This window comes from Balaenoptera physalus (assembly GCF_965194825.1).
Source record: "Balaenoptera physalus genome assembly, chromosome: 13".
Classification (NCBI taxonomy): Eukaryota; Metazoa; Chordata; class Mammalia; order Artiodactyla; family Balaenopteridae; genus Balaenoptera; species Balaenoptera physalus.
In genome coordinates this window covers 59,544,822-59,566,884 of record NC_138892.1, presented here as the reverse complement: position 1 = coordinate 59,566,884, position 22,063 = coordinate 59,544,822, and the positions used below count along the sequence as shown (strand labels likewise).

The window sequence follows — 22,063 nt, the reverse complement described above, 5'->3', positions numbered from 1 at the left end:
GTTTTGACTCAATTTTAATCCTTCAGAACACGTTGTCATTTCCAAAAAATTTAATTCACTGATTAACCCCTGCCTTCTCTTAGAATAGCAGTTATTTCTAAACCCAACCCATTTTTCCCAAAATGCTCTTCTAAAAAGTCCGTTGGCTTTTTAAAAAGCAGAAATACACTACATACAAGAGGCAAAAAATCAACTTGCTTTGAACAATGACATAAAAGGGCAAACGATGAGACCCTACTATTAAGATCACATCATCCCCAGGAAACCCCTTCACAAGACTCACAGCTGTTCCATCAATCCAAGACAATGGCTTTTCTTTTTTGATGACCCCATTTCAAATATATATGGCCTACTTTGTGCTGTTTCTTGTGTGTGGCTATTCTAAAATTACTATTAAAAACGTCAGTGTTGGCTGTGTTGTCAAGACCAAGAAAAACAGACAGATGCTGAGGGATGTACTTTTTTATTGGAAACCTTAAATACTCTTCAGACAGAACACAATGTCTTCAATCAAGGCTCTCAGGAATGTGGCCTACAGAGAAAACTGCAATTTCTGGATTAGGAGCAAGGAGAGGGACAGCACGGAGGATGAGTGCTTAGTTTGCCAAAAAGACCCTCTCACGAGTGTTCTTCAGCCAGCTTATCAGCTTTTGCCACAGCTTCTTCAATGGGTCCCACCATATAGAAGGCCTGTTCTGGGAGATGGTCATATTCACCTACATGGAAAAAAACCCAACTGGTGAGAAGTGAAGGATATTATCAACTTTCTGCAGTGGGTACATACCTCACCACTTGAGGACACCAGTCAGAATGTGATGAAATTGTGTCACCTTAGGTATCTTTTCTTAAACTTCCCTCACAAATCCAATTTACAAGACATGATGCTACAGTACAGCTTAAGAACAAATGGTCCATAGTCATATAACTCGGGTTCAAATTCTTGCTACTTTGGCTGTATGATATTGGGACTGGTTATTTTAAACTTGCCATGCTTCAAGTTTCCTAATTTGTAAAACAGGATAATAATGCCTTCCTTATAAGGATGTTGTAATTCACTTAGAAGAGTAGCTAGCATGAAAGCACTCAGTAAGTCTAAGTCTTACTCTCAGACATTGAGTATTTCCAAAGAAAACTGATGGGAAATAACTTACTTTTATATAAAAATTATGTAATTAGGCAATATATTTATATATTGCTTGATGGTTCCTGGAATGGGAACACAGCACAGCAAGCATTCAAGGGATTTCAGTTTCTTTGCCATTTTATGTTCAGCCTTATACTTAAAATCTCACCTGCCAAAATCTGCTGGAATCCTTTGATGGTCTCCTTCAGGGGTACCAGCTTCCCCATATGACCAGTAAAGACCTCAGCCACCTGGAATGGCTGAGACAAGAAACGCTGTATTTTCCGTGCACGGGACACAGTTAATTTGTCTTCCTCAGAAAGTTCATCCATACCCAGGATGGCAATGATGTCCTGGAGGGATTTGTAGTCCTATGAGAAAATAAGATTAAGAGAGGCCTAGTAAACATTTACATTCCTCTAATTTGGACAAAAACCTAAGGATTAACACAACTTTATATTCACAATGAGCTCTGTATACAGCGTTTTAGCACTTTACTGCACTTCTTAACTGAAACAAATTAGTTACTTGGGGGTCATGAGGGCCCTCAGCTAAGATCAGTGTCTTGTTTCCCCTACTCCGAGTCTAGTAGGTGGTGTTAGAAAATACTGGATTCCAAACATGGAGTACCTGGAAACTCAAGAGACCTCATTAACACTCACTAGGAACTGCTGGTCTCATCTTTCCTTGCTCTAAAGCAAATCACAAATCACCAGGAGAGATACAGTCCTAATACAGTCCCCAAATTCCCTCTACGACTTTATGGCCACTGATCTCACCTGCAGTACTCACCTGTAGGATCTTTTGTACCCCACGGGCAACATCGTAATGCTCACTGCCAACAATGTTGGGATCCATGATGCGAGAGGTAGAGTCCAGAGGGTCCACAGCTGGATAGATGCCCAGCTCAGCGATAGCACGGGACAGCACAGTGGTAGCATCCAAATGGGCAAAGGTAGTGGCAGGGGCAGGGTCAGTCAAGTCATCAGCAGGCACGTAGATAGCCTAAAGTCAAGAACCCATGAAGAGCAGCAGGAAGCCAAGTAATTCTACTTAAGCCATCCCCTTTTCTGACCTCTCCTCATTATGTCACTCTTATCTTCTCAGCATTCAAGAGTCCACCTCAAAAAATGTGGACTCTTACCACCCCTAATAGTGGCTGAGTAAGCTTATAGATTATCTAGTCCCTCCGAGACGTGATGAAAGAATTTTCATTGTTATTCCTTTTGTTCTTCATCCTACTTTTTAACTTTATTGTAGTGATACCCACTTTAACAGTAAAAAACAAAAACAAAAACCCTTGCACTATTATACTAGTTCATCAGGAAAATGAACCATGAAAGTTAATAAAATTTAGACAAATTTTTAGATACTTTTTACTATATACCATCTACATACATTTGAACATTTGAAAATTTGTAGTAGTTAGTGTAGTCCACATTTAACGCGCAGTTTCCATACAGCTTCAAACTCCCCTTCAGGATGGAAACCACTACTTTGTGATCTACATTTACATGTTCACCTTCAATTAGTTTAGATGAGTGGTTTCTTAATCTTTTAGGGTCTTTAACATGCACATGCAGAATTTTACACATTATTTCAGGGAGCTCAGGTACCTACTTAAAAGCCTTTTGAGATATAAGTAACTAGATTTTGTACCTTTCTGTACATACCTTTATACAAATTAGACCTTCATCCATTTAACTGTTCTCACCTGTACAGAGGTGATAGATCCCTTTTTGGTGGTAGTGATTCTTTCCTGCATGGTACCCATGTCAGTGGCCAGGGTAGGCTGATAACCCACAGCAGAAGGGATTCTGCCCAATAAAGCAGACACCTTAAAAAAAAAAAAAAAAAAAATCTTTAGCCTTATCTGCATCATTCCATAGAAAGGTCAAATGAACCAGGTTCTCTCAAGCCTTCTCTCTTACCTCTGAGCCAGCCTGGGTGAAGCGAAAGATGTTATCAATAAACAGTAATACATCTTGACCTTCTTGGTCTCTGAAGTATTCAGCTACAGTCAGTCCAGTCAGAGCTACCCGGGCCCGAGCACCAGGCGGTTCATTCATTTGACCGTACACCAGCGCTACCTGCAGTAATTATACAAATTCAGAAATTGTGGCAAAGGAGTGGGAAAGCCATATACCCAAGGTCCCCAAATCAGAAAAACTACCAAAAAACCCTCCTCAGATGTCTATGTTTTTGTTCACAATTTTCGCTTTTGGAGATGTAGTTCAAAACAACATGAAAGGTAATTTCTTATAATTACTGAGGCAATATTCTTATGGTAGGAAGGAAATAAATTGTAAGTAAGTGAAAGGCATAAAATAGGGTAATCTGAGATATAAGAACCACCTTCAACTCCCCCCAAAGTTAGCTTTCAAATGATGGGTCTATGTACCAAAAACAAAGACTAGAAATATCAAAGAAGAAAACAAAATGTATATTAGTGTATTAGAAGCTGGGGGAAAAACACTGACAAATTTTGTTTGTAGGTCCTGGGACAATAAAATGAAAATACAGAACATGGCTTCACCTAGCAATGCAGTCAACTGCAACAGTGTCCTGGCACTACTTTGTGGACATCTATCAGCTCAGTGCTCACCTTGGAGGTGGCATCTTTCAGGTTGATAACACCAGACTCAATCATTTCATGGTATAAGTCATTGCCCTCACGAGTCCTCTCACCAACACCAGCAAACACAGAGTAACCACCATGAGCTTTGGCAACGTTGTTGATTAACTCCATGATCAGTACTGTCTTGCCAACTCCAGCACCACCAAAGAGCCCTAGGAGAGGTTGAGAAAAAAAGAATAAGAGTTTTGTTTCCAAATAAGCAAACTTCAAAAAAAATTTTTGTTTCTTTCCATCTTGTCCCTGCTCAGAAATGGCATCTGGCATCAGCAAACTCAGAAGAACGAAAGTCAGAAGCTACTCATCAGTGAGGGATAGGTCTCAGTACCCACTCATAACACGGTAGGATTTCTTCCCACACATTAGGTTTGGAAAATATCTACCCACCACTAACATACCAATTTTGCCACCCTTGGCATAGGGAGCCAGCAGATCCACAACCTTGATACCGGTAACCAGAATTTCCTGCTCAACACTCATCTCCATGAATTCAGGAGCCTCAGCATGAATAGCAGCAAATCTGTAAAGGCAGATCAGTGTCTACTCATTAAACAGTTCCTCTCAATTCTCAAGCCTAACCTTTTACTCATAATCTCATCTCTTACGTAACATTCTAGACAAAACTGTCACCCACCATCGAGCCCAAATATTCTGCAATAAAGGGGATTTCATCACCTCAGGAAGCAATAATCCCATTCCCTGACAACTTTAACTGTCATAAGGTTTTCCTTTTACAGAGCCCTAACTTAACAGCACTTCTTCACATACCAACATGAAATACAAAGGCCACTGGTATTAAAATGAACTGAAATAATCAACTTGGGCCCTAAGCAGCAGTTTGATTTTTTTCTTTTTTTTACGATCAGAACTTCTGCATCATTAATTTTCTTCAGAAAAAGCTGCATTGTGTGGTTTTAATAAATGAATATATCGGCATTTTAAGTATTCTCTGCAAGAAAATTCTGCTATAGTAGAGGCTGTCACCTTAATGTATAAAACTGCTAGGAAAAACAGTTCCTTTCTGTGTAGATGCAACAAGAGGGGGATACTTACTGTTTGGTTTTTATGGGACCTCTCTCATCAATAGGTTCTCCAATGACGTTCATGATTCTACCCAAGGTCTCAGGGCCAACAGGAATTCTGATTGGTGCACCAGAATCCAGGACTTTCTGGCCTCTAACCAAGCCTTCTGTACCATCCATGGCAATGGTCCTTACTGTGCTCTCACCTGTCAGATAAGGCATTGCAGGGTTATACAGGACAAATTGGCTTCATGATATTTAATGAAGTGTAACTGGCATTGAACACCTAAGTCAACCAAGACTCCTTCTCAGTACGTAAATGTGGCTTCAGCAAACTCAGAAGAACGAAAGTCATTTTGATAAAATCATCATAGAAGGAAGACAGCTTAGTTTCGGGGGATATTTCGGTCAAACAAGATCTTTACTATTCCTAACAAATTCTACTTACCCAAATGCTGGGCCACCTCCAAAACCAGCCTGGTCTCCCTGCCTTGCACTTCCAGGGCATTTAGGATGGGTGGCAGTCCCTCATCAAATTGGACGTCCACCACTGCACCAATGACCGCCACGATGCGCCCAGTGGCGGCACCTGCCTTTGGCGACGGAGATGTTTGAGCGGCATAGTCTCTGGCTAACAGACAAAAAAAAAAAATGGAAGAAGCTGGGTTTAGGACAGTTAAAGGTCATCGGAAACCCCGACTTAACTCACAAGTACTGGTGAATACAGCCCAGGCCCGACCTCCTTCCGCTTGCACGGAAGGCGGGTCCAGAGGGAGGGCCGCACTGGAAGCGGAGAAAGAGCCTGCACCATCTTCCCATCCTCCTGCATAAAACCCCATTATTCGAGAGCTCGGTGCCCCCATTCCACGGGAAGGTCAATGCACCTGCCCGCACTTTTCCGTCACACAGCGCCCCTCTTCCAAAGTGAGACGGAATTAGATCGTTCCTGTTCTTGTTTTCCCGCCGTTAGAGGGCAGGGCGCTGGCCCTGGCGTCCTTCTAGCACCACAGATCCCTTAGGCCCAAGCGACTATCGGCCCCAGGCTCAAGGTCATGGGACGGCAGAAACGAACCTAGCCCCTAGAGCAAGGCACTTACCAGGCTGCAGCGCTGCCGGAGCGGCCCGCAGTAAGAGCTGGACTTGAGGTAGCGGCGCTGAAGGGCTGAGTCCCCGCAAGGCCCCAGAGGCCGTGGCAGCGGCCACACGACCCACGAGTCCCAACATGGCGGAGCCCAGGTGGCGACTGAGCGCTGCAGCAGTCTGGCCTCCAACTCCCCACAGTTGGGGGGCGAGGCCTACTCCGCAGTAGCCATGTCCATTGGATGATCTTGTTGCTCATCTCTCTCAGCGCTGCTCCTATAGGCTAATAACCTCCCATCTTCTCAACCATTGGCCAAAATTGGTGCTAATCTGAATTGCTTTTTTGTATTGGACAGTGTCTGGTTAGGTGCAACCCTCAGAGCCGCGAAACATAATTGGACAACAGGGATGTCAATTGGAGAGAGTACTTGGCGGAACTGCGTTTAGGGAAGGGACCGAGTTTCTGTGGGGAAGCACTTAGGCTGTATCTGGCTGTCCTTGAGCTCTCTCCTTAGATAGGACCTTGAGCTAGGTGACAGTCTCAAGGGTGGGGTTAGGGAAGTGGCAGCGTCGTGAAGCACCACTGACTGACCTTGGCTAAGTCAGGATCCCTCTCTAGAGTCAAACGGCTTTTATTTCTCAGTAGTGAGATTGGAAGCTTTCAGATAACTCAGGAGGTCAGGAATCCGGACAGAATTAAAGCTACAAAGAAACTCATGTAACCAGTCGTTTAACAAATGTGTGCTAGGCATTGAGGAGGCAAAGATAAATAAGACTTAGGACCTCACTTTTAAGGGAAGACAGATGAGTAAAAAATGCAATCAAGTGTGATGGGTCCTGGTTAGTAGAGGGTAAAATGTATGGAGGAAGAAGGAGGGGATAAATTTGGGTCATCTAGAAATGTAGGAGGAATTGTCTCTAAGTGGAGGAGGCTGATAGACTGGTCGCAAAACATCAGTAGAATTCCTAGGGTAAAGTAGGAAGGAAGAATATTCCAAGCACACATTTGCATTAAACAGCATGTTCCTTTTGTGGAACTGCAGGTGAGGAAGGTTAGAGGTGAGGAAGGGAAGAAAAAGAGAGGATAGTAAGGAGATTAGTATAGAGAGAAGCCGGAACCAGTTCTCAGGGTCTTGGATGGGAGCGGAGGCTGGGCAGTGATAGGTGTGTGGTCCTTGAGCATGAAAAATGGTAAAATAAACAGGACATCCTTTTCTGTAGTATTGACTTTATTCAAGGTATTTGGTGGCAGGGTGGGGTAGACCCTTAATCTATTAGAACAAACATGGCTAAATGGAGTAGTTCAGCATGAAGCTAGTTCCCCAGACTTTCTCCGACCAGCACACATTAGTTCTCATTTTTCTGCGTGATAGTGAAAGTTTCCTATTTGGTAGCAAGAACTATCAAATAATTTAAAGGAGAAAGCAGGAGTAGAAGAGAATGTTAAATTTGAAGTGTCTTTGGTAATCTTGCCTAGTAAGAGGGAAAGAACCCAAGAAAACAACAACATGTATGGGGCAGGTAGAAAAAAATACACTATGTAAAGAAGCAGCAGAAGAATAAGGAAAAGACCAAAGAACATAGTGTAAGAATCAAAAATAGAGAATGTTAAAGAGAAAGTGGTCAATAGTATAAATCACATAACCATTCTATAAAATAAGGGCTGTAAAGAACTAACTGGGTTTGGCAACTAGGAATTCATTCCACGGTGATGTGGGGTCAAAGGTAATTTCAATGGATGCAGGATATACATTTTTGTTTTGCAATTTGTGCTCTTCCCATTATGCTGGGCAGCATCCCAGTTAATAGGGACCTATATATTTCACTTGCCTCCCTCAACTATTAGAGTTGAACTTTCTATAGATAGGATAAGATACTTAAGAGTATTGCTACTGGAGCCATATTGTGTTTATTTTTTTAATTTTTAAAAATATTTATTTGGGGCTTCCCTGTTGGCGCAGTGGTTAAGAATCCGCCTGCCAATGCAGTGAACACGGGTTCAAGCCCTGGTCCGGGAAGATCCCACATGCCATGGAGCAACTAAGCCCATGCGCCACAACTACTGAGCCTGCGCTCTAGATCCTGCAAGCCACAACTACGGAGCCTGCGAGCCACAACTACTGAAGCCCACGCGCCTAGAGCCCATGCTCCACAACAAGAGAAGCCACCGCAATGAGAAGCCTGCGCACCACAATGAAGAGTGGCCCCCGCTCGCTGCAACCAGAGAAAGCCCGCGCGCAGCAACGAAGACACAACGCAGCCAAAAATAAATAAATAAATACATTAAAAAAATTTATTTGGCTGTGCTGGGCTTTAGTTGCAGCACGCGGGAGTTTTTTGGATGCAGAATGCGGGATTTACAGCATGTGAACTCTTAGTTGTGTCATGGGGGATCTAGTTCCCTGACTAGGGCTCAAACCCAGGCCCCCTGCATTGGGATCACAGAGCCTTAGCCACTGGACCACCAGGGAAGTCCCAGACTGGGTTTAAAATCTTGTTTTTGCCACTTACTAGATTGTAACTGAGCAAGTTTAAAATCTCTGTATATCACCTTCCTCATTATGAGATAATTTCATAGGGGCGTCTCAAAAATTAAGTAGATTAAAATGTGAAAAGAAGCATTTAGAACAATGTCTGGCGCCTGGCACATAGTTAGCAGTGTATTTGTGTTGGCTAGTATTTTTACTTACTATTGACATAGTGTTAAGATCCTTTGGTTTTGTATCACCAATTTTGGTCGTGGCCAAAATTTTATTAACCGTCAAACGTTTAAACTGACACTTAATCGAAGTTTCAAAGTGAAGATTTCGACCTAAATTTCCAGGTAACTGAGGCTCATCACGTTTTGAAATGTATTTACACATTTCTTTTTAGCAGATTATCAGGAAATTTAACTGTTCTTTGGGCAGCTGGGTTATCATTAAACAAATCTTTGTACCAAAATGCAATGCTAAATGCTTTCAATGTTACCGAGGCATATTTTTCCACTATGCTCAACTTTGTAAATTTTTGATTTTTCTAACTCCTTTGCTGTCAATGTTTGACCCCAGCAACCTCAAGTCCTCTTCTGAAATCAGATAACCTGCTAAATTTATAAGTAATACTGTCTAAAATAAAAGTAAATAAACTTGATTAGCTTGGGTTGAGGTAGGCCTTAACAACAGTATTTCTGAACAAATAATGTCATCTATTTTAGAGTTCTGACATGTTTTGGTCCTACTTCGTATTTTTTTTTTTTTTTTAATTTTATAGCTACTTTTATTTTTTTTATTTATTTATTTATTTTTGGCTGTGCTGGGTCTTCGGTTCGTGCGAGGGCTTTCTCTAGTTGCGGCAAGTGGGGGCCACTCTTCATCGCGGTGCGGGGACCGCTCTTCATCGCGGTGCGCGGGCCTTTCACTATCGCGGCCCCTCCCGTTGCGGGGCACAGGCTCCAGACGCGCAGGCTCAGTAGTTGTGGCTCACGGGCCCAGCTGCTCCGTGGCATGTGGGATCTTCCCAGACCAGGGCTCGAACCCATGTCCCCTGCATTAGCAGGCAGATTCTCAACCACTGCGCCACCAGGGAAGCCCCTACTTCGTATTTCTTGATTCCCAGATAGTAGTTCATGTAAAATACAAGTTACTTTCCATGGGACAACAGAGACCACAGAGACCTAATCTGGTTTCTTACCTGAAGTTAATTCCAAATGACTGACCCCACAATTCATGACTGAAAACCTTATGAATTTTATCTTAAGGTGAAGATTGCATTTTCCACCAACTCTTTTCTTTTGGCTGCGCCACATGGCTTGCGGGATCTTAGTTCCCCGACCAGGGATTGAACCCTCGGCAGTCAAAGCACAGAGTCCTAACCACTGGACCGCCAGGGAATTCCCTACCAACTCTTTATTTTACTGCCATCCATAACGGTCATGTCCCACATTCTTTCAGTACTCTGGGAAATAGTAAAATGTCTTTGTCTCTACCGTATTTCTTGACAATCATCTTGGGTGATTTCAAATTCCAGGAAAATAATCCGATCAATACCCTAGCTTCAGAGTTCTTTAATCTCTTCAATTCCAACTAGTTTAGCACTGACATTTCACATAAGTATCCTACTCAAGTTCTACCTCAAAATTTCAATATTCTCTTGTCAAACCACAATTTTGGTTTTTTTTTTAATACAGTAATACATGAACAAATTCTGAATGTACAGGATTAGAATAAATCCTTTCACCACAACCCAAATCTCATTCCCAGAAATAACCACTAAAAACGTTTGGCATATATCCATTACTTTCTATCCATTCCATGTACATAAAACATATGCATTCCCTATTTTTAAAAACATCAGTGGAAGCACACTACAGAAAACTTAAGTTTTCTGATCTTTATGTTTTGGAGAACTTTCTGTGTCAGTACATTTATTGACTGCAGCTACACCTTATGCCATAAAAATGTGTAATAACTTATTTTACTCCATTAATGGTTATTTGGATTGTTTCAAATGGCTATTACATGCAGTACTGAATGAAAAAAAGGATATCTTGTAAACGTTTGAGTACACCATCTACTACTACCTTTATATTCCTAGAAATAAAATGTTGGCTTAAAATCATGTTCGTTTAATTGTTATTTATTTTTGGGCCGTGCCACAAGTCTTGTGGAATGTGGGATTTAGTTCCCCAACCAGGGATCTAACCCGGGCCCTATGCAGTTGAGTTCAGAATCCTAACCATGGGACTGCCAGGGAATTTCCTAAAATTATGTTCATTTAAATGACATTCTGCCAAATGCCTTCTAAAACATTTTGCTAATTTACCAGGTTCCCAGAATCCTTGCCAAAACTTTTTTAAAAAATGTGCCTAATACTAAATGTATGAAATTACTTCACTGACTGAAGTTGCATTTCCCTAATTTCTAAGACAGAATACTTTATTGGTCATTTTTATTTCTTCAGTGAATTACCTATCTCTACCTTTTGCCCATTCTTTTCTATTGGCTTGTCATAATGATTAGTGCTATTCAAATGCTTTGTTAAATGTTGTAAATATTTTATTCAAGTATATCACTTATCTTTTAACCTAAGTTACCTTTTGATCTATGTAATTTTTTTTTTTTTTGGCCACACCACGCGGCTTGTGGGATCTTAGTTCCCCGACCAGGGATTGAACCTGGGCCCTAAGCAGTGAGCATGCGGAGTCCTAACCACTTGGACGGCCAAACTCCTAACCCATGTTACTTTTAATGTTAGATTTTTTAAAAAAACTTTCCTTTGTAGCTTTTACATTCTGTATCATTCTTGGGAGGATTTCCCCATATCATTAATAAGAATTTGAATTTTTTTCAGTGAGTGGGCCAGGAACCACCAGCATCAGAATCACCTAGCTCTGCTTTACCTATGGTAATCACTAGCTATACTGGATTAAATTTAGTATAAAATTAAATATTCAGTTTTCAGTCACACTAGCCACATTCCAGATCCCTAACAGCTCTATGCGGCTGGCAGCTACTTCATCAGACAATGGAGAGATACAGAACATCGTATCACACAAAGTCACACTGGATGGAGCTGATACCTCAGCAGGACTAATTCAGAATCTGCCTTTTAGATCTAAAAGAGAAGATGTCGAACTTCAGCACACATCAGAATCACCTAGAGGGCTTAAGGCAGATCACTGGACTCTACTGTCTCATTTCTGATTTAGTAGGTCTGTGCGGGTGCCTGAAATTCATATATCTAACAAGTTCCTAGGGGAGACTCATGCTGGTAGCCGGGATCACACTTCAATCGTTGTCAAGTATCAGTTAAATTGCAAATTCCTGGGCCCCACATCACCTACTATAGAAAGCCTATCTGAGGGTTGGGACTGATGAATCCACATAGCCCCATGATTTTGATTGTCCGAGAACCACCAAGGTCTAGTTCTATGGAAAAAACTAGAGCTATGAGGCTAATTAGTTGTGAGAACAAAAAAAAAAACCAATGGTTGAGGGAGGGAGGTATACTCCTCATGGAGGGTGTTAATTGTATTGGAAGCAGCTTTACAGCTATCACCCCTAAACTTGTGATGAGATACAGCCACAGGAATAGGGTGCTAAGGAGAGTATGGAAGTCAAGGTCACTGGATTTGAGGCTAAGAAATTTAAGCTAGAGTTCTGGATAGGTTCTTCACATAAACAATGAAGTTATCCAGGCTGACACTCTAACTTGTAAGCAAATATTTGGTTTTCAGTTTAGAAAAAATTAAGTGTTCAGAGCAAAGCATGACAGGCAGTATATATACAAGTTATCACCAAATCCTATTTGACATTATCTCTGGAATCGCTCTCCAGTTCTCAATGCCAGCGCCTAAATTTACCCTTTTACATTTTACTGTTTGAATTACTGCACTAACTTGTTTCCTTACGTCCAGGCCCACCTGCAAAACGTTACCCATGCAAAATGTAGTAACAAGTATGTGCTGAGTGTTCAACATACCAGGTGCTGTCATCAGGCTGGAGATTTAGTGATAACATACATCTTTCACTCTCCTAGTAGAGCAAACTACCAACTAATAATCAAGTGTGGTTAATGTTTCAGTTAAGTCCACAGGCCTTAAAAGCCTATCAGGATAAAATAAATAATTTAGGAGTTAGAGTAGACCTTAGACAAGGTACCTGCCTCCCCCCTCCTTCCCAGCCTTTATGTTCTCAAGGTTGGTATAACGCTGGGTGAGCCATGCAGAAGAGCATTTAATGTTAGCATACAAGTGAAGTTCATTATCACTCATTTCTTGTCAAAAGAATTCTTGCTAAATAGAAAAAACGAAAACTTGCACAAAACTGAATAGGTAAATAAAACCTTCATGCTACTTGTAACAACTAATCACCTTCCCCTCTTCCTTGGAGGTAATTTAACAGTTCAGGAAGTTGAATATAGCATCTTTATCACCACATGTCAAAATAGACAAACTGTAAGAATAGATGCTCTCTCTCTCACTCAAACTTAAAAACTCACCAAATGATCCTCTCCCCAGTGACTCTCTTTAAAGCAAAAGTAATTACAGTTTATAGATTTTCAATACAAGGCCAAATAAATAGTTCTCCTTCAGTTTTGGCCTGTCAATTCACCTTTTGGCATGAAGTACTTTAACTTAGAGGGACCAGATACCATTCACAAGACTTTGTACCTGACAGCAATAAGGGTTAATGAAATCCCATTCAAGTGTCTGAGCACAAAATAGGTTTTAAAAATTTTAAGAATCTTAAGAAACAGGATGAAATCAGAAATCCATCATGATATACTTTCTTAATGCTATAGCCTAATGGCTGGCATTAAGCCAATCCTTAATGAATCTTTTAACTTCCAGAACTGACATACAAAAATAGTTCTTTGAGAGAATAAAACTAAAAATAGAAGGGTTTTTTAAATTTTAAAGTTTTTCCCTGAAGCTAAGCAGTACACTATCAGGCATACTGATACCTTTGGTATGCTCCAGAGAAAGGAGACCAAGTTTAAAGTAATTTTTTAGAAGTACGTTAAGTCCAAACATACCTCCGAATGTGGAAAAACCTAAGGCTCTGAGGAAACTGCATTTCCTTAACAGGACCAGAACCCAAGTTATACTTCTGTAACATAACAAAACAGAGTTGACTGCCAAGTGTTATTATGCCCACAGTCCCCAAAAAGCTAAGATCTTCTAGTTGTGGCATTTCAAGAAAATGGTCTTGAATATTATTTGGAACACTCATATACTTAACAAGGGAAGAAAAAAGGTTGTGTTTTCCCTTCTAAATCTAAATACTCTATCCGTATCTATTACTACACTCCCCATCTCCCAAGTTTTTGTTCACTATTTGTCCTGAGGCCTAGCCTATGATGTGAGCTCCCTGAGTACACAATTACCTGAAGGATTAATCTTTGTATCCCCCCGGCACTTTAACACTGCCTGTAACACAGGTCCTGAATGACTGACATAAGGAAGTACTGAAATATGAAGCAGTTCTATGCTATGACAAATACGCAGAAGCTGGAAGGAATAATAAGTGCCAAAATGCGGAAGCTCAAAGATTTAGAGGAGGACAACACATTTAGTTTTATTTCAATCAAATCACAACACTTTCTTTTCCAACTGTTGCAAAGTGCATCTACAATTTTCTATTACAGATCCACTTTTAAAAGGTTTTCTGTGACATTACAGCAAGCCTCTTTTTTTTTCCCCAGAGGAATATTCCCAAATTCTTCCTCAAGCAAAAATAAAAACTCAATTCCAGTAAATGGCAATACATGAAATTACAGTAAACCAGACACTTGAAAGGATAGCCAAGAAGTCTTCCAACAGTTTATTAGAAAGAATGTAGACATTAAAAAAACTCCCCACTGTCATGAACATAAATTGAGGTTTTCAGCCCAGGTACAAGCTGAATCAAAAAAAAAATAATAAAATAAAAAATCCAATAGTGTATTAACATTTTTTTAACTCATTTGCCATACTGACAGTGCAAATACAAATTTGGTCTAAATGTACAGACTCTCAAGCGACAATGTACAGCCTTTCTTCGTCCTCCATGCTAAGAGATGTAAAAGTTTAAGGGTCAAACAATACCAAATGTACAGGCTTCAAAACCATCTAAGTTAGGGCATTCACTAGTTTTAGCTAAGATACATCTGGAACACTGACAAGTGATCACTTACGTATAATAATGTGAAGTAAATTTTTTGAAAAATAAAACTTTAGTGGAACAATCCTGAAGGATATACCAGAGGAACAACATGTTACCAGTTTAAAGTATCAACCAATTTGTTTCAGCCACTTTGAGTCCATGTTCTAAAATCTAAAACTTACTTTCCCTAACCCAAAAGCTTCCAATCATGTCAGTATCTATGTTATGAAGTAAAGGAGACTTAGGTAAAATGTTTTTTATTTATCACAACTGCTTTATCAATTGCCTAGGACCTCAACAGCATCATGGAAATCTGGGAAATGTTCATGCATAAGGTTATTGCCTTAGCTGACTTAAAATTGCCCCATACAATGGTACATATCAACCCTTAGTGAAGCCTTTAAAAAAACAAACAGGTTGAAAAATGGGTTAAAGGAGGCAAATACAGAATCTGCCTTTAGAGCTATCAACTTAGGAATTCTCTCAATTAATGAAATCTTGCAGAAGTTATTTTTCTTTCTCAAAATCCAGCGATGACAACATTCCTTACTCCAGATCTGGCATTTCTGAAAGGATTTTTAAAAGATTAGTATAAATTACAAGGGAATAACCTAACAACTTCAAAGTTTTACAATAGGAAAAAGCAGCCACCAAGAGTTAGTTTCCTAGAGAATTAATTGTCTTTTTTAAAAAATTTGAATCTCAAATCATTCAAATTTCTGCTTTAGCTATTTTTTAGAGGCCATAAAGAAATAATCATGTATCTTCCAAAAATTTTAAACAGGTTAACTTCTCTATTTTGAGAGTTTGGTCTCTGATGTGAAATATCACTGTGTAAACATACTTTTTACAAAGATACTTACTTTCATCATCACTGTCTTGTGAATCCTGCAGAAAGGAAAATTTAAGAAGTTACCAAGTTGATCAAACATTCCTCTGCTAACTGAACAGTTTGCGCCTTAAAAAGCTGAAGCACTGTACTTTTGACTAAGGTAGCAAAGATATATCAATCTTTGGTTAGATATAATCTTTGGTTTGGTGGTTTTATCAATCTTTGAACTTATCAATGGACTTAAGAACAAGTTTACTTAAGACAAACAGACATACAGCTGAGGATCTATCTTCCTATAAGATATATGCCTTTTCGTGGGAATTGAGCCCACCCTTTAAATCCCTTCCTATCAACCAGACTGAATCCTGGTATAAAATGGTTTCTCTTCTCTCTTGGCATTCAATGGAAGAGGAAAATGGCTCAATATGAAGACCACTGGAATGACAGAAGACAATGAACTCTAATCCTAGCTGTTGAATTGTCTAAGTATCTTCCAAACTACATTGAACAACTTTCTTAAAAGATGTTAACAGGATGCCAGGTGGGGAAATGTTGAGAAGAGTGGTCTAGTATATCCTTACAGATTCACAACATCCATCTGTTCACTATACGTCTCTCTGACCAATCCTGCTGTTAAAACCTGTTCAATTTTCTTTGTCAAAATAATCCCTAAACTAACTGTTATAACCGAGTAAGGCATATGTCTCTATAAAATAGTAATTTTGAATTATAAATCTGGTGCCTTGAAGAATGATCCAGGGGACACCTGTTTCCTAGTAAGTATCCATCCCTCAAAAATGGGCACATTTAAAAAACTGGTTTTCCCTGTAATATTTTTTAGACCATTAAGTGGCAAAAAAAAAAAAAAAGAGCAATCTTGAATCTACATAAAACAACCTGAAAATACATTGTTTCTTAGTATTTAAGTAAACATGGAAAAGAACTTATAGACTTACATCATCTGCTCCATCTACTTCTGGTAAATCTACATCCTCATCACCACCCATGTTGTTCATCATCTATTTGAAGTGTAAAAATTAGTTTTAGAAATAATGTTAAATTAAGCCCTAGGTATTAGGTTGCACGATGCAGAATAAACCTTAAGTCTGTCATAGATTTCTACCAATTTAAAAAAAGAAAAAGAAAAAAAACCCCATCAAACTATATATTAGGTACCTTCCTTTCTGGAAAAGGTAGATTACAGGTAATTACATAAAATCCTGAAACCTTGTAGGAAGTTAAGAGTAAGTTCTCATTGAAGAAAAATTATTAAAATTCATCCAACAAGATATATATGTATAATGTAGAAATTAAACACCACAATCCTCAATAGCAGTCACCTCTGGTGGCTAAAAATGAGATTATTTGTACTGAATAGTTGTAAAGTTTTGTATCTTCAACTAAGTGGCATGTGTATTATGGTATTCTCATTGTAGTTTTAAAATATTGTGAAGAACCAATAAATAACTTAAAATAAAGTCCTCTGGGCTGATTAGCTTGCATAAAAGGCCTGAATACTGAATCAAAGGCTGAACACCAGTAACTAAGTTACAAACAGAAAATAAACATAGACATTGAAAGAAAAGATACACACTGTGGAAAACACCCTTGTATACGTACAATAAACTGGGACCAAAAGAGCATACTTATACATAAAGTACTAATTTCCCATATTTAGTTCTTTCTGATCATAAAGCAAGCAGTATATTATTTAAAGAGGAACAAATAAGCAGACGATATAATTAATATGAGATGGGGACTTCAAAAATACATGCTTACCTGGACTTCAGAGTTAGAAGGGGCCTTAAAATGATACCTACTCAAATCTCTCAGTATAAAAATTCTGGGCATCAACTCTCGAATAATATGAGCAAGTAGTAAAGAGTTTTCCTACATCTGAAAGCACTAAATCCTGGTTAAGTTTCTTTGAGCAGGAAAAATGCTCAAAAGGTGCCAAGCACAATGCTAGGTACCGAGATGCAATGGCAACAGACACAGAACTGAATACATTTGAGAGCTACTTAGGAGATAAAAACAAAATACAGACAGCAAAGACAGCAGTTAATGTTATACTGGATAGAGAGAATCAGTGAAAGAGAACACTGTTAAGAAGTTATGACTTGCACAGCTGGGTAAATGGTGGCATCAATTCCTACAGGTAAGGAGTAGCATAGTTTAGGAGAATCACATGAATACCATTATCTCCCTTCTCTGTTTTGAAATCAAGGTGCCAGAGCCATGTGAGGAGAGATGTTAAATAAGCAGTTGCATACATGAAGGTGGGCACTTACTCCTTTTAACTCTTTGTTGTCAAAGAAGAAACATAAAAATATAGTCAAGATTTCAAATCACAATGAGAGTATCTTCAACTTACAATCTAACGTTTTCTTTTCTGATCAGCTTTACTGCAACACATTTAATAAGGTCTAGTCTACCTAAGAGAATTGCAAAGATTTTTTCCCTTTGGCCATGGCAATATGTATTTCAGTGACATCCTGGAAACACAGGCTTACTTAAAATCCTTTCCCTGATTTTGCAATTAAAATATCCCTACACACCACTCATTGTACGTATCTCATCATGTGTGTTTAAAGGTTTATATTCATATTACATGGCTCTAAAATGCAAGCCAATTACCACATTCATGCTCCTTCAAAAACAAAAATCTGTTCCAATGATGGAATAAAAACTAACTGTGCTGCACTGATTGTATGGTTTATTTTTTGTCGTTATACATCAACTTTAGAACTTAACACTAATTTTTAAAAATTCATAAACGGTTAAATGACCATTGTTAAAATCTTATTTGGTTTTCTACAGAACAGTCTTGAAAGTAAAATAATGCATGTCCTAAATATCACTATGTCTTTAAAACCAAATTAAATTGACTACACAGAAATACACTGGGAGGGAGGTGGAAGAATGCATTTAAAAGAACTTACCTCAGAGAAACGATCAAAATTAGACATGTCTTCATCTGAATCATCTTCCCAGTCTTTCCAATTATTGAAGTCCACACTAAGCCAATTAAGCTATAGATCAATACAAATATCACCCTATGATTAGGTTATCTTGTACTCTTTTAGTGTGTACCTAAAGACTACATTTTTTGAGCTGTGGGTTCATACTCACTAGTGAGGCATGGAATCAGCACACACACACACAAAAACTAGAAAAATGTAATAATGGTAAATATAGTTTCATGAAGCTGCTTTCACAGTTGTCAGAAACAAACCTACTTTTGGGACTTCCCTGGTGGCGCAGTGGTTAAGATTAAGAATCCGCCTGCCACTGTAGGGGACACAGGTTCGAGCCCTGGCCCGGGAAGATCCCATATGCCGCAGAGAAACTAAGCCCATGTGCCACAACTACTGAAGCCCGCAAGCTCCAGGGCCCATGAGCCACAACTACTGAGCCCACGTGCCACAACTACTGAAGCCGGCGGGCCTAGAGCCCGTGCTCCCCGACAAGAGAAGCCACCGCAACGAGATGCCCGCACACTGCAATGAAGACCCAATGCAGCCAAAAAAACAAAACAAAAAAACAAAAAGAACAAAAAAACCCACCTATTTTTTAAAACAAAAATTCACTGGTAGGAACTATTCAAATTCAGATACGTGATTAACTTATTATTTTTTAAATGTCACCATGATATGCTCTGATGCAGCATCTGAGTAATTTATACTTCTAAGCAAAGTCTGCCTCTTGAATGCAGAAGAGTCTGCATCTATTAGTGACTATCTTATTCTGACCACACTTGGTATTAAGTTAAAGCTATAAACCTCAAAGTAGAGAAAAATATATAGACCACAAGGCCTTAATATTAATAGTACCTAGCTATGAAACAAAAACTATATTCCTCGTACCAATTTTTTTAAAAAATGTAAGTTTCAGGTGTATAACACTGTAACTCAACATCTGTATACAACTACAAAGTGATCACCCTCCAAGTCCACTTATCGTCTATCACTATACAATTGACTCCTGGTACCCCTTTCACCCACCCCTCCAACCCTTTCCCTACTGGTAACCATCAATCTGTTCTCTGTATCTGTGAGTTTTCGTTTTGTTATGCTTTTTAAAATTAGGTTTGTCTTTTTCCTTCTGACTCATTTCACTTAGCTTATTACCCTCAAGGTCCATCCATGTTGCTGCAAATGGCAAGATTTCATTCTTTTTTAATGGCTGAGTAGTAATCCACTGAATACACACACACCAGTTTATGGCATCATCCATCAATGGATACCTTGGCTGCTTCCACGTTTTGGTTACTGTAAATAATGCTGCAATGAACACAGGGGTGGCATACATCCTTTCCAATTAGTGTTTTCATATTCTTCAAATAAATACCCAGAAGTGGAATAGCTGGATCATATGGTAGTTATACCTTTAATTTTTTGAGAAATCTCCATACTGTTTTCCATAGTGGCTGCACCAATTTATAATCCCAACAATAGTGTACAAGAGCTCCCTTTTCTCTGTATCTTCTTCAGCATTTGTTATTTCTATTTTTCATATTAGCCATTCTAACAGTTAGGACATGATTATCTCATTGTGGTTTTTTTTTTTTTTAATAAATTTATTTATTTATTTTTGGCTGTGTGGGATCTTCGTTGCTGCATGCGGGCTTTCTCTAGTTGTGGCGAGCGGGGCCTATTCTTTGTTGTGGTGCATGGGCTTCTCATTGCAGTGGCTTCTCTTGTTGCGGAGTACAGGCTCTAGGCGTGTGGGCTTCAGTAGCTGTGGCACGTGGGCTCAGTAGTTGTGGCTCACGGGCTCTAGAGCACAGGCTCAGTAGTTGTGGTGCATGGGCTCAGTTGCTCCGAGGCATGTGGGATCTTCCTGGACCAGGGCTGAAACCCATGTCTCCTGAATTGGCAGGCAGATTCTTAACCACTGAGCCACCAGGGAAGTCCCTCACTGTGGTTTTGATTGGCATTTCTCTGATAATTAGTGATGAACTTGGGCCATGGCAGTGAAAGCCTGGAATCCTAACCACTAGGCCACCAGGCAACTGCTCTGCCCGTTTTTTAATCAGGTTTTTGTTGCTGAGTTGTGTGAGTTCTTCATATATTTTGGATATTAACCTCTTATCAGATCCATGACTTACAAATATATTTTCCCATTAAGTAGGCTGTCTTTTCATTTTGCTGATGGTTTCCTTTGCTGGGCAAATACTTTTTAGTCTGATGTCAATGCATCTTTTATTACTTAAAAATACCAAACTTTCAAAAAAAGAAAAAGGAACCTACCTTTGCCCTTTCTTTTGTTAACCTTGGCCATGACTGGCCAGATTCTCCTTTTCGTAAACAACATAAAATTGATCTGTCCGTTCTTTTATGCTTGGAATCCTAAAAACAAAAATAAGCGCGATCACACCGTTTCTCTCTCTGGTATTACTACAGGACACAAAGTAGCTGGTTATTTGTCATTTCTCCTAATTTCTTTCTAAACCCTGAAACAACCCCTAGACTACTGAAGATTTCATAAGCTATCCAATTGCAAAAAACATTTTTCCTCCCCTGCACAAGGTGAATAGAATAAAACCTTAAAAAGTTAACTAAATATGGTACAATCATAGAACATACTTAGATATATCTATGCTTAAATAAGACAAGCCTTAAGACTACAGCCCTTACATCAACTACACAATTTAATTTTAAAAAGATAAAAAATAAAAATTAAAAAAAAAGTATTGCCCTGAGTCCAAACAAGAACAAGAACAAAAAGAATATCCAGAAAAGTAGTTACAAGAGGGAAAATAATGCAAAATATATACTTATTAGCCTCTCAACTGTTAAGAATTAGTGCTTATCTCTAAAATGAGTACTTAAAGTATGTCCATTTCCTTACAATTTAAATTGGGATTAAAGTATCAAGACTACTTACATTTGGATCAATACAGTGAAAAAGATCAATTTCATTTAAATGTTTAAAATTATCACTTCCTCCAAGACAACTGTACCAAAAAAGAAAAAGGGGAAACAATGAGTCTCTTCAAAGAGGTAAAGATTAGTAGTATCTTCAATGAAAACACGAAACAATCAAGCCAAAGTTATTCAAGCTGCCTGAAACAAGCCTTTTACCCAATGATGTAAAATGGTAACTTACCTGAACGTAAGTTTGGATTTTTCAAAATTTACATTAACATCTTTACTGTCTTCAACACAAAATTCAATGAAGACATAGTCCCTTCGATCGTACCACTTTGCAGAAGCAGGCTGCCTACAAAAAGATAAAATTAAACAAAGTTAAGCTGAAATTCACTGAGTATTTACATAACCTCCAAAGCTTAGCATGTAAGTAACATACTTCTGTTCTCCATCAGAGCATTGATTATTTTGAGGCAGTTTATTGCAATTTCAAACGTGAACTACATCTTTTTCCCTAACAGCTGCAGTACAAGTTAAAACGCAATGATAGGGACTCTCCTGGTGGCACAGTGGTTAAGAATCCGCCTGCCAATGCAGGGGACACCAGTTCGATCCCTGGTCCGGGAAGATCCCACATGCCGTGGAGCAACTAAACCCGTGCTCCACAACTACTGAGCCTGCGCTCTAGAGCCCGCGAGCCATAACTACTGAGCCTGGGTGCCACAGCTACCAAAGCCCGCGCACCTAGAGCCCACGCTCTGCAACAAGAGAAGGTACCGCAATGAGGAGCCTGCGCACCAACAAAGACCCAGCACAGCCAAAAATAAAATAAACAAACAAAAAAAACGCAATGATACAAATTTCATCATAG

The 22,063-nt window shown here is 39.3% G+C and overlaps 2 protein-coding genes across 2 annotated transcripts in view; both read right to left on the bottom strand.

The window, feature by feature from the left end:
* Positions 1–444: 444 nt before the first annotated feature.
* Positions 445–6,047, bottom strand: ATP5F1B (ATP synthase F1 subunit beta). Its single transcript, XM_082421702.1, has 10 exons — positions 5,878–6,047; positions 5,229–5,411; positions 4,812–4,986; positions 4,157–4,278; positions 3,729–3,913; positions 3,055–3,213; positions 2,838–2,960; positions 1,916–2,128; positions 1,293–1,494; positions 445–716 (listed from the first exon to the last, which is right to left on the bottom strand). Exons 1-10 carry the CDS (start codon positions 6,002–6,004, stop codon positions 619–621), a joined length of 1,587 nt encoding a protein of 528 aa, XP_082277828.1. The 5' UTR covers positions 6,005–6,047; the 3' UTR covers positions 445–618.
* A 3,069-nt stretch (positions 6,048–9,116) lies between these two features.
* The window catches only part of PTGES3 (prostaglandin E synthase 3), a gene marked incomplete at its 5' end in the record, with an annotated part of 31,233 nt that continues 18,286 nt past the window's right edge, over positions 9,117–22,063 (bottom strand). Inside the window, 7 exons of the mRNA XM_082421170.1 lie at positions 9,117–15,053; positions 15,351–15,375; positions 16,276–16,338; positions 18,262–18,351; positions 20,572–20,670; positions 21,209–21,278; positions 21,431–21,544. Of these exons, the coding sequence (XP_082277296.1) occupies positions 15,034–15,053; positions 15,351–15,375; positions 16,276–16,338; positions 18,262–18,351; positions 20,572–20,670; positions 21,209–21,278; positions 21,431–21,544 (481 nt within the window). The remainder of the gene's footprint in view (positions 15,054–15,350; positions 15,376–16,275; positions 16,339–18,261; positions 18,352–20,571; positions 20,671–21,208; positions 21,279–21,430; positions 21,545–22,063) is intronic.